The sequence below is a fragment of the Eschrichtius robustus genome, chromosome 1 (genome assembly GCF_028021215.1).
Source record: "Eschrichtius robustus isolate mEscRob2 chromosome 1, mEscRob2.pri, whole genome shotgun sequence".
Classification (NCBI taxonomy): domain Eukaryota; kingdom Metazoa; phylum Chordata; class Mammalia; order Artiodactyla; family Eschrichtiidae; genus Eschrichtius; species Eschrichtius robustus.
The window spans coordinates 37,557,484-37,570,924 of record NC_090824.1 but is presented as its reverse complement, the minus strand read 5'-3'; the positions used below and the strand labels follow the sequence as shown (position 1 = coordinate 37,570,924).

General features: G+C 35.2%; 1 protein-coding gene across 3 annotated transcripts in view; it reads left to right on the top strand.

The window, feature by feature from the left end:
- Positions 1–13,441, top strand: part of SYNE2 (spectrin repeat containing nuclear envelope protein 2) — a 273,887-nt gene that overhangs the window by 122,203 nt on the left and 138,243 nt on the right. For all 3 annotated transcript variants that reach the window (XM_068544299.1, XM_068544308.1, XM_068544289.1), the window contains exons 45-48: positions 2,109–2,264; positions 3,093–3,358; positions 4,373–6,470; positions 8,105–8,427. In XM_068544299.1, the coding sequence (XP_068400400.1) occupies positions 2,109–2,264; positions 3,093–3,358; positions 4,373–6,470; positions 8,105–8,427 (2,843 nt within the window). The remainder of the gene's footprint in view (positions 1–2,108; positions 2,265–3,092; positions 3,359–4,372; positions 6,471–8,104; positions 8,428–13,441) is intronic.

Below are 13,441 nucleotides of genomic sequence, written 5' to 3'. Positions count from 1 at the left end.
TGTTTTAAATATATTTGAATTCTCTTATAATTTAAAATAAGATGTTTCAAATGAGCCTGCAAAATAAAAATAACATACAGCTAAGGGTGGTGAGCAAATGATCACTGGTTATGAAATATGAAAGAATCTTTCCAGGAGCCAATCAGGGCATGAGCCTGTGTTCTAACCTCTCGGGCATGAGCAAAGGAATGTTACCTTTTAAGTTTAAAATGTTCGTTTGAGGGATTCTGTTGGATTTTCTGCCAGAGTGGAAACATGGCTTTTGGATTTGGTAAACAAATGGTGTTACGGGGTGATTTCAGGTTTTTTAGGATGCTCTCCCCGACCACGGAAGGCAGATTACAAATGGCAGGTTATAAATGTGGCTAGTCCTAAAGTGACCAGTCCATCAGGTAAGAGAGACCAGGGCTCTGAATTCCTAATAAATTATTGATAAGAAGTAAAGTTTTCCTGGGTTTAGTATCTATGCCTTTAGCTCAGGAGCTCTTGCCCTACAAGTGGATTTGTTGGGTGCTGTAAGCAACAGTAGCCATCAGATGAAAAGGAGGCAGGCGTCCACCTCATAGAATTGCAGTTCATGGCATAGAGCACCCATGGGCCAATGAAATCTGTGGTGTAGCACCTCTGTCCTTTCCTCTCACAGCCTTCCTGGCTCTTCCCCCCAACCACCCCACCCGAGATGCTGCCTTCCATGGAGATTTTAACCATAGTTTGCACGAATAAATTGGAAATGGAGGAAATTTGCAAAATCATTTCAATTATTTGCAGCCTTGTAGAAGTGACTTGTGCTAAGTGCCAAGTAAATACTTCAAAACCAGTAACACTGGTCAGCTTTAATTTTCTTACCAGTTAGTATTGGTGAAGCTCCAGACAGTATCTGTTTTATTTAAATAAACTCTAATTTTAGAATAGTTTCACATTGACAGAAAACTTGCAAAGATAGTACAGATAGTTCTCATATATCCCTTACCCAGTTTCCCCTATTGTTAACATCTTACATTACTATCTAGTAATGTATCTACTATCTACTACTAAAACAGCAATTTCTACCTTGTTTGGAGATGTGGACACATTTTATTCACAGACTTGATACCTCAAAGATTTTTACGGACATGAAAGTATATGGCAAAATTAAATGATATTTCACTTATAAAGTAACCTGAAAATAAAAACTAATACCTTAGCAAAATAATGGGAACTCTTTTAAAATTACTGATAAAGTGCCTGTTGTATGTAAGTGCTCAACAAATATTTGCTGAAAGAATGAATAAATGAGTTGAAATGGCGTCTCTATATATCCTACTGAGAACCTCAATTTCTTAGAGCTTTCAGAAAAGATCAGATTACCCCATATATAACCTGTTCTGCCATACCCAGAATTGGAATTCTTGCCTTTATGTAATTTAAGGCATAACCTTTTTTTTTTAAGAAGGAAATTCCTTTTTTTTTTTTTGTAAAGATTTTTTTGATGTGGACCATTTTTTTTTTAAGGTCTTTATTGAATTTGTTACAATATTGCTCTGGGTTTTTTTTGTTTTGTTTTTTTTTATGTTTTGGTTTTTTTGGCGAGGCACGTGGGATCTTAGTTCCCCGACCAGGGGTGGAACCCGTACCTCCTGCATTGGAAGGCAAAATCTTAACCACTGCCAGGAAGTCCCTAGGCATAACATTTTTAATATCATGAAATTTTGGTATTTTGGTGTTTTCTTCATCTATCCACTTACTATTTTAAACTACCAGTGGGTACCATTGAATGCCTATTTATTTGCCCAGCCCTCTGCATTATGGTGAATACTAAGTATAAACTTTGGAACTTTTGCTTTTTCCATATCTGTTTTCTTTCTTTAAGACTGTACATATTCCTCAGTATATAACTGAGCAATGCCAGATCCTATACTGTCTTGTCAAAAAAGTTTCATTTTTCTTGGGATACCAATATTAGCATTAAATATTGCATGGAAAAATCCTCTTTGGTAGTGGCCAGATATACTTGTGAAAAGTCTTGAATCTGAGTAAATAGAAGAAACTGGAATTATTTCATCAAGAAAAATAAAAATTACTTATTTGGAAGGTAGACTATTCAGCAATTAATCTTTTTATGTTTTCAGAATTCAGCTGTGGAAATGGTTTTGTCAAAACAACTTCCTCTTGATGTTCAAGAAAGCATGAAAACCACTGAAGATGAGCAGAAAGTCAATGAGCTGCAAAATCAACCTTTAGAATTAGATGTTATGTTAAGAAATGAACAATTAAAAGAGATAGAGGTATGGAAACAAGAAAAATACTGACAACATGATTGCATCATTTATCCAGTACAATACAGTATATTTTAATTACCAAAAAATTGCTTTCACAGAATGAAAAGTCTTATTTAACCTTTGACTGATGATCAGTTTGGTAACTATATAATTATGTACTAATCAGTAAGTTGTATAAACCTTTCCATTTAAGAAGTGTAAGAGTTTAATGAACATTAGTCTTCTCTTTCACAAAGTTCCTAAAAGCTTACTTATTCAGTAAGAAAATTTGGAGATTCTGACTTGTCATCATTCCTTTTCTTAGTCCTATGTATTTTTCTGATTCTGACAAATTCCTTTTATTTTTCCTGATTATCAGCATTATGGGATACTCCTTCTTTGTTTTTACAGCTGTGTTTACATAGCTGTGGAAAGGCATCTAAAAGTCCAATACATGACCATGTTTTTTAAAATGACCCTTACAATTTTAGCTAAGTTTACGTAACAGTAAACATGTATCTAAAACAAGAAAGAGAGGGGATGCATGTAAATAATAAAAGAAGATAAATCTTCTTTAGACATTGTAGAATCTTTTAACACAATAGGGTGACCAATTTGCTATTAAACATTAGACCAATGGTGAGTGTTAGTCTACATTTTAACATGACTCTAGTAAAAGAAAATCTTTTAAATGTCAGGACCTTAGTTTCTCTGTGTGCAAATGAAATATTTAAAACATCTTCTTGGGATAGAGTGTGTTACTGAAAGGAAAGAGCAAAGGGAAAAAAATAAATGAGTTAATTAATGAGTGAATGAGTGAGTGTATATTTATTGATTTCCTTGACTTGTTTTTAGGAATTATGTACCCAGTTGGAAGCAAAGAAAGCAGCCATTGAACCACTAGGACAAATTGAATATCTTAAGAAAGCAGAAACAAGTGCCTTGTTTCCCCACAGTGAAAGGTATTCAGTGCAGCACTTGGACAATCTGCTTCAGGCACTTATTACTTTGAAGAAAAAGAAAGAAAGCCAATACTGTCTCCTTAAAGATTTTCAGGAACACCTCGCAGCAGTTGAATCCTCGATGAAAGCCTTTTTGACAGAAAAGGAAAGTCTAAAAGTGTAAGTATAAGAATTTAGGATGTGCATTCTTTGTATTCAACCATAGGCTCCACTGCCTTGGACAGGCCCAGGGTGTTAAGAGTTTACACTATTAAAGAATATTATGATTTTAATACTACAGTGTGGAAATTAATTTCATATGGAAACCATTGAAGAAAATTCTGTTGGTTTCATGCAAAAAAATACTCATATTAATTTTACGATTAAATTATATTAATTTTACAAATTAATTTATTAAACTATTAACTCACACTATAAATATCTGCAAATTAAGTTTAAGTTCTATGGAATTTAGCATTTTTTTGCCAAGAGATTATTCTAAACTATGGGAGGGGGGCAGAAACATTATCAATACAATTGTTTAATATTAACATACTTGGTTTAAATAGTTTGGAACATAAGGAATATATATGTATTGTAATGGTTTCTTTTTACATGTATGTACTCCTTTTGGCTATGAAAATGATGGCTGAAGATTGTAGATATAGTCATAACTTGTAAACATTTTCTCATTATTAAAAAGTTTTATTTTATACTTTTGCCTAAATGGGGTTCACTTTCAGTGACATCCTTTGAGGAAACAATTTTATATTTAAAAGCTTAGCCTGATGATTGTACCTTCTTAGTCAATATCTTTATCATTATTGTTGGTAAGATGATAACAAAGGGGTTGGATGTTGTAATTTCGCTTAGTCCTGGCCTAACTTTGTACAAGTACTTTACAGGTGACAGAGTACTTTTACATACATTCTTCCCTTTACTTTTCACTCCCTTCCTGTGCTTCTGCATTTTTATGATACTCATTTTATAGACAAGCTTTCTACATTGTCACACATTAATTGAGAGCTATAGTAAACAAGATTCTGATTTTTATTTTAAGGACAGAGTGTTCTTACAGACAACTTAATCTTCTCTTCTGTGAATTCAAAGCAGAATTCATTTCTTTTAATGACAGCTAACCTCATGTTGATGTATAGTAAATATTAATCAGTTCCATTTTTCTTCTTTTGCTAGGGGACCACTGGACAGTGCAACCTATATGGACAAAATTAAAAAATTACTGGCATCAATAGAAAAAGAGAAAGATTCTTTAAGCAAGATGAAAATCAAATGGGAAAATTTATCAAACTGTCTGACTGACATGGATAAGAAGCTGTTGGAAAGCCAGACGAAGCAACTTGAACATGGTTGGGAGCAAATGGAACAACTGGTCCAGAAGAAGTATTCTCAGCAAGTGGTGGGACATGATGAGTTTACGTTTCTCATGAGTAAGATTCAAGACCTTGAAATTTCTCTGCAGCAGCAGCAGCAGTGTCTGCAGTTAAGGCTGGACTCTCCAGAAGAAGAAGGGAATCAAAGCATGGTTGCCTTGGCCACTGAACTCCAGACTATCAAGCATAGATTTTCTGTGTTCAAGGGGCGAGCTGAACTTCAGATGAAGAGGATTTGGGGAGAAAAAGAAAAGAAGATTTTAGAAGATGCAATAAATAATTTGCAGAAGCAATTGGAAGCATTGGAACCATTAAACATAGAGGTGGAAAATCAGATCAAGAAGTGTGAAACCAGGTACAAGATGAAAGAGGCTATCTTATGGGTCAAAAATCTGTTAGGTGAACTCGTCCCTACCATTTCCCTTCTCCCAGACAATATTCTTTCACAGATCAGAAAATGCAAGGTGGTGCACGATGACATTCTAGACAAGCAGCAGGTTGTGGAGTCATTGGTTGAAGAGGTCAAAGATAATATTCCTAACCTTACAGCATATGAGAGCAGTGATTTAAATAACCTCCTACAGGACTTACAGAATCAATACCAAATGCTAGTTTTAAAATCAACTCAAAGATCACAGCAATTAGAATTTAAATTGGAAGAAAGAAGCAAATTTGTTGGGGTAATAGGGAAGGTTCAACTTTCACTTCAAGGAAATGAAACACTGATGATCCCCAAGATGGAAACAACCTCCACAGAAGCTGAACTAGAACATCAGTATGTCACTTTGACCATTTCTCAGAAGGAATTGCAGGAAATTGAGAGTGTAATCGCAACACATCTTCAGGAACAAACAAACATCTGTAAAGATCTAAGTGTATTTGAAAGATTATTTCTAGATGATCAATTGAAAAATCTTAAGACTAGAGCCAACAGAACACAAAGATTCATTCAAAATAAATGTAATGAAGTAGAACACAAGATAAATTTTTATAGAGAATTTCATGAAAAAACATCTGTGCTTCAGAAGGAGGTTGACCATATACAGCACAATGAACTGCTACTAAATCCAGAAATAAATCCAGATGTTAAAGAGGAGTTGTATCGTCTTAAAGACCAAATCACTGGTATTCGATCTAGTATCCTACAAGTATTGAAACTCAAAGAAGTGTTTGACTGTATGGGACTAAATTGGGATTGGTCCCAACTTGACCAATTACAAACCCAAATACTTGAAAAAGAAAAGGAACTTGAAGAAAAAATTAAGCAGTTAGATACATTTGTGGCAGAATATGGCAAATATCAGGCATCACTAGGTAAATTGAGGGCTATGGATCTGCAAGTTAAGAAAAGGGCTGAAGCACTGCTAACAACTCCTAACACCCCACCAGAAAGCAGTCTGCTCAATGCTCAAATTTTGAATCAGAGAATCAGGAAAGTCATGTGCTTGTATCATGAAATAATCAAGAAATTAAGTGAAAATAAGGACTTTGATGACTCATTCAAAGAGAAAGAAGTGCTACAAATAAAGCTGTATGCAGAAGAAAATGATAAGTTACACAAGGTTCTCCAAAATATAGTCCTGGAATCCCAACCGAAAGAAATGGATGAAAAGAATTTTCAGGACAAACTAGAAAATTCCTTACATGTTTTAAATCAGATAAAATCTCAGTTACAACAGCCTTTACTTATAAATTTGCAAATTGAGCATATTCAAAATGAAAAAGTTAATTGTGAAATGTTTCAAGAACAAGTTCAGGCAGAAATGGATAGCATTAAAGCTGTGACTGTTCTTGAGAAGCAAAGAGAAGAAGACTCTTCTGAAGCTAGTGATGTGGAGACAAAATTACATGACATTGAAGATCTTCACATGCAGCTTAATGCAAGCATTGATTCACGCACAGTAAGTATTTTAATTAGGTGGTTAATGTATTTGTTTTAATTTCATGATTTTATGTTTTACTGTAGTTAATATCCGCATTTCTCAAGAAGTTACATGTTCTATAGGAATATTCTGCACAGGAGAATACCCATTTTAAAGAACTTCAAAGGTCCAGTTTATAATCCCAACTCATTCTACATCTAAATACAGTTCCTTACAGTTTGGAAAAAGCTGAGTTTGACACCTTTATTTCTATATCTCTCGTAGCTTCTGTTGAGCTCAAAACCAAAAAGTTTGTGATTTTTTGTTTGTTTGCTTTTAAGAAATAATAGAGTGTAGTGGAAGAAATATGGTATAAAGAACCCAAGATAATAACTCCACATTTATTTAGAACTTACAGTGTCTAGGAAGTGTGCTGAACACTTTATCTTTAATCCTCATAGCAGCTCTGTGAGATGGGTGCTATTATTAGCCCCGTTTTAAAATAAGGAAATTGAAGTTCAGAAACATCAACAGTTTTCTCAAGGTCTTGAAATAGTAACAGAACAAGGATTCATGTTGAGATCTGTGTCATTTTAGAGCAAGGGTCATCAAATTAAGGCCCATGGGCCGAATTTGCCCACGGCACCTGATTTTGTAAATCAAGTTATATTGGAGCACAGCTATGCCCATTCCTTACTGGCTTGTGTATGGCTGCTTTCCTGCTACAACAGCAGGGCTGAGTAGTTGTGACAGTCCGTATGGCCTGCAAAACCTAAAATATTCGGTCTGACCCGTTACAGGAAAAGTTTGCTGATCTATGTTGCAGAGCGACTACAACAAACTCCCTCCTTTCCTGCAATAATAGGGTAGATATCTTAGGCATCATTTAAACACACTGTTCTTAATATAATGCCCTTCACTGTGTTTTCAGAAGTGTCACACTGATTTTCTAGAATGGGGACGTTAACTCCCTTCTTTAATTCAAAGAGTTGTTAGATAATGTATTTGAACTATTTTGCTAAGGTATAAATGCTATAGAAATATAAAGTCATATGAACCCTAATACATTCTTTAAATTGGTACTTAACAAATTCTCTGCTTGATTTTAATACAGTTTCCAGAAACAATGTACATAAATCCCCAAAATGATATGTTTAGAGCTGGACTGGAAGGGACCTCTAAAGTTATTTATTTCAACTATTTGTTATTTCAGTGAGAAGACTTGAGGTCTGGAGACATTAAGTGATGTGCTCAAAACTAAAGTTAGTGGCAGAGCCATTAATTTAAAAATGCAAGAGGTTTGGTGGGGGGGGGTCTTTTCAGTTTGTTTCCCACAGATATTGCTTAAGGTTATATGCATTAAATAGATTCAATTGTTTTATGTAATTCATAGTCTAATACAAGAGTTCTAGAGCAGGAACATATATCATTAGACATGATTCATGAGATGTATTTTAAAATTTAGATTAGATTTCTTAGCAAATCTGGAAACCATTTTCTTTATGCAAAGAAAAACATATTCATTTTTAACTATTAGTGTAATATTATTAAACTATAAGTGTGAGATGCTCACTCTTTATGACACAGAGACATATTATGAATGTATCACAAAAATTCAAGAATGACAAAAGTTTGACAGTTTTCATCACAGCATTTAATCTTCCATTCACCAGAATGTCTTGAATGATGCTTATGAAAATATGGCATGCTATAATGAAGCAGTCTCCAGGGCCATGGAGATCATCACTGCCCTTGAAGCCATCATTGCATCCCATAGAGTAGACCTTGATAATCCAGAAGAATCAATAGAGATGCCTCGCTGCAAACAAGAGGAACTGAAGTCCACAATAGCAGACATCCAGGACCTCACCGAGAATCTGGGGACTATATCCAGCCCAGAAGCTAAACGACAACTTGAGTGTACTTTACAGGAATTAGTTTCTAAGAACTCGGCCATGAGGGAGGCAGCCAAAGTAAAGGAAGCTGAAGTAGAAAGGTAGGTACTTCTTTCTAAAGGTAATGCTTTAAGAACAAAATATAGATTTGTTTATAATTAACATGTACACATTAGAAATAATTTGGAAAATATGGAAAAGTAAGAAAAAATCACTACGGAAAACCATGGCAAATATTCTACTGCATTTATTTCATTTTTTCTTAATTAATATTGAGTACTTAAAACAGAGTGTTTGTAGAAGTCTGAGTATGATATAAAGAATAATGATAAAACAAACACCTTTGTACCCAAAGGTTCAAAGATAAACATCATGATTTTTGAATTCTCTTGGGTACTCCTTCCTTCTCCTCTCAGAAGTAACCATTATCCTGTTTTTTATTTACCATGCCCTTGCTTTTAAAAATATTTTTACTACGTGTTTGTTTCCTGTTTTCATGTATATGTATTCTTCTGTGACTTCATTTTTTCAGACTTACCATTATGATCCTGAAGTTTATTCATGTTTTTGTCTGTAGTAAAATATTCACTCACCCAGCTGTTGGTAAACATTTGGGTTGTTTCTAGTTTTTGCATTCACAAACAGTGCTTCTAGGAACATTTGCAAATGCAAGAGCTTCCTTTGGGTGTATAACTAGGATTGTGATTGCTGGGTCAAAAGGTATACACATCTTAAATTTTTAATTCCAAATGATGTTACCCATTTCTCTCAAACCAGCAACATACTAATGTTCCAATTGTCCCATATCCTCACCAACACTTAATGTTGTGAGATTTAATTTTTGCCAGTCTGATGGTTAAGTGATACTTCATTGTGGTTTTAATTTGCATCTTTTACTGTTAATGAATTTGAGCCTCTTTTGTGAATATTTTTCATCTTTCATATTTCGTCTTCTGAAAAATTCCTGTTCAAGACAATTTTTATTGGGTTGTCTAGCTTTTTCTTATTGATTTGTAGGGATTTATTCTACATTTTGGAGGCTGGTCTTTGTGTTATATGTGTTGCAAATTATCTTTACAGAGGGGATGTCCTAATAAACATCCATTCTGGGTGTGCTCCGGGCTTTATCCTCTGTCCCCAGCATTCCAGGTGAAGGTCAACAAAACTGAAACTCGACAAATGTCCTCAAAGTGAAAAACTGGCCTTGGAGCTTAGCTTATTTCTCTGTATTTCCACTTTTACATAGTTTGGGGCCTCTGAATATTCCTTAATTCTTTGCCAGTTTATTACTGTGGTTTTTTTTTTTTTTTTTTTTAGTGTTTACAATTTTTTAAATTTTATTTATTTATTTATTATTTTTGGCTGTGTTGGGTCTTCGTTTCTGTGCGAGGGCTTTCTCTGGTTGCGGCGAGTGGGGGCCACTCTTCATTGCGGTGCGCGGACCTCTTACTGTCGTGGCCTCTCGTTGCGGAGCACAGGCTCCAGACGCGCAGGCTCAGTAGTTGTGGCTCACGGGTCCAGTTGCTCCGCGGCATGTGGGATCTTCCCAGACTAGCGCTCGAACCCGTGTCCCCTGCATTGGCAGGCGGATTCTCAACCACTGCGCCACCAGGGAAGCCCTATTATTGTGTTTTAAGAATTTTTAAAAATATATCTTTGATACTGAATTTTTTATTGTTTTCAGTGGGGGATTTAGATTGTATCTATTTTCTATACATAATTTTATTCATAGTGGTTTTTTTTTTTTTTTTCATGTAATGTCTGAAACATTTATATTAACATATTTCCATACAAATAACCCAATGAAAGTTTAGTATTAGTTGTTTTGTTTGTTTTTTTATACTGCAGGTTCTTATTAGGCATCAATTTTATACACATCGCTGTATACATGTCAATCCCAATCGCCCAATTCAGCACACCACCATCCCCACCTCACCGCAGTTTTCCCCCCTTGGTGTCCATATGTCCATTCTCTACATCTGTGTCTCAACTTCTGCCCTGCAAACTGGCTCATCTGTACCATTTTTCTAGGTTCCACATACATGCATTAATATACGATATTTGTTTTTCTCTTTCTGACTTACTTCACTCTGTATGACAGTCTCTAGATCCATCCACGTCTCAACAAATGACTCAATTTCGTTCCTTTTTATGGCTGAGTAATATTCCATTGTATATATGTACCACATCTTCTTTATCCATTCGTCTGCTGATGGGCATTTAGGTTGCTTCCATGACCTGGCTATTGTAAATAGTGCTGCAATGAACATTCGGGTGCATGTGTCTTTTTGAATTACGGTTTTCTCTGGGTATATACCCAGTAGTGGGATTGCTGGGTCATATGGTAATTCTATTTTTAGTTTTTTAAGGAACCTCCATATTGTTCTCCATAGTGGCTGTATCAATTTACATTCCCACCAACAGTGCAAGAGGGTTCCCTTTTCTCCACACCCTCTCCAGCACTTGTTGTTTGTAGATTTTCTGATGATGCCCATTCTAACAGGAGTGAGGTGATACCTCATTGTAGTTTTGATTTGCATTTCTCTAATAATTAGTGATGTTGAGCATCTTTTCATGTGCTTCGTGGCCGTCTGTATGTCTTCTTTGGAGAAATGTCTATTTAGGTCTTCTGCCCATTTTTGGATTGGGGTGTTTGTTTCTTTGATATTGAGCTGAATGAGCTGTTTATATATTTTGGAGATTAATCCTTTGTCCGTTGATTCATTTGCAAATATTTTCTCCCATTCTGAGGGTTGTCTTTTCGTCTTGTTTATGGTTTCCTTTGCTGTGCAAAAGCTTTGAAGTTTCATTAGGTCCCACTTGTTTATTTTTGTTTTTATTTCCATTACTCTAGGAGGTGGATCAAAAAAGATCTTGCTGTGATTTATGTCAAAGAGTGTTCTTCCTATGTTTTCCTCTAAGAGTTTTATAGTGTCCAGTCTTATATTTAGGTCTCTAATCCATTTTGAGTTTATTTTTGTGTATGGTGTTAGGGAGTATTCTAATTTCATTCTTTTACATGTAGCTGTCCAGTTTTCCCAGCACCACTTATTGAAGAGACTGTCTTTTCTCCATTGTATATCTTTGCCTCCTTTGTCATAGATTAGTTGACCATAGGTGTGTGGGTTAATCTCTGGGCTTTCTATCTTGTTCCATTGATCTATGTTTCTGTTTTTGTGCCAGTACCGTATTGTCTTGATTACTGTAGCTTTGTAGTAGAGTCTGAAGTCAGGGAGTCTGATTCCTCCAGCTCCGTTTTTTTGCCTCAAGACTGCTTTGGCTATTCGGGGTCTTTTGTGTCTCCATACAAATTTTAAGATGATTTGTTCTAGCTCCGTAAAAAATGCCATTGGTAATTTGATAGGGATTGCATTGAATCTGTAGATTGCTTTGGGTAGTATACTCATTTTCACAATGTTGATTCTTCCAATCCAAGAACATGGTATATCTCTCCATCTGTTGGTATCATCTTTAATTTCTTTCATCAGTGTCTTATAGTTTTCTGCATACAGGTCTTTTGTCTCCCTAGGTAGGTTTATTCCTAGGTATTTTATTCTTTTTGTTGCAATGGTAAATGGGAGTGTTTCCATAATTTCTCTTTCAGATTTTTCATCATTAGTGTATAGGAATGCAAGAGATTTCTGTGCATTAATTTTGTATCCTGCAACTTTACCATATTCATTAATTAGCTCTAGCAGTTTTCTGGTGGCAGTTTTAGGATTCTCTATGTATAGTATCATGTCCTCCGCAAACAGTGACAGTTTTACTTCTTCTTTTCCAATTTGTATTCCTTTTATTTCTTTTTCTTCTCTGATTGCCGTGGCTAGGACTTCCAGAACTATGTTGAATAATAGTGGTGAGAGTGGACATCCTTGTCTCGTTCCTGATCTTAGAGGAAATGCTTTCAGTTTTTCACCATTGAGAATGATGTTTGCTGTGGGTTTGTCATATATGGCCTTTATTATGTTGAGGTAGGTTCCCTCTACGCCCACTTTCTGGAGAGTTTTTATCAGAAATGGGTGTTGAATTTTGTCAAAAGCTTTTTCTGCATCTATTGAGATGATCATATGGTTTTTATTCTTCAATTTGTTAATATGGTGTATCACATTGATTGATTTGCGTATATTGAAGAATCCTTGCATCCCTGGGATAAATCCCACTTGATCGTGGTGTATGATCCTTTTAATGTGTTGTTGGATTCTGTTTGCTAGTATTTTGTTGAGGATTTTTGCATCTATATTCATCAGTGATATTGGTCTGTAATTTTCTTTTTTTGTAGTGTCTTTGTCTGGTTTTGGTATCAGGGTGATGGTGGCCTCATAGAATGAGTTTGGGAGTGTTTCTTCCTCTGCAATTTTTTGGAAGAGTTTGAGAAGGATGGGTGTTAGCTCTTCTCTAAATGTTTGATAGAATTCACCTGTGAAGCCATCTGGTCCTGGACTTTTGTTTGTTGGAAGATTTTTAATCACAGTTTCAATTTCATTACTTGTGATTGGTCTGTTCATATTTTCTGTTTCTTCCTGATTCAGTCTTGGAAGGTTATACCTTTCTAAGAATTTGTCCATTTCTTCCAGGTTGTCCATTTTGTTGGCATAAAGTTGCTTGTAGTAGTCTCTTAGGATGCTTTGTATTTCTGCGGTGTCTGTTGTAACTTCTCCTTTTTCATTTCTGATTTTATTGATTTGAGTCCTCTCCCTCTTTTTCTTGATGAGTCTGGCTAATGGCTTATCAATTTTGTTTATCTTCTCAAAGAACCAGCTTTTAGTTTTATTGATCTTTGCTATTGTTTTCTTTGTTTCTATTTCATTTATTTCTGCTCTGATCTTTATGATTTCTTTCCTTCTGCTAACTTTGGGTTTTGTTTGTTCTTCTTTCTCTAGTTTCTTTAGGTGTAAGGTTAGATTGTTTACTTGAGATTTTTCTTGTTTCTTTAGGTAGGCTTGTATAGCTATAAACTTCCCTCTTAGAACCGCTTTTGCTGCATCCCATAGGTTTTGGGTCGTCGTGTTTTCATTGTCATTTGTCTCTAGGTATTTTTTTATTTCCTCTGATTTCTTCAGTGATCTCTTGGTTATTTAGTAACGTATTGTTTAGCCTCCATGTGTTTGTCTTTTT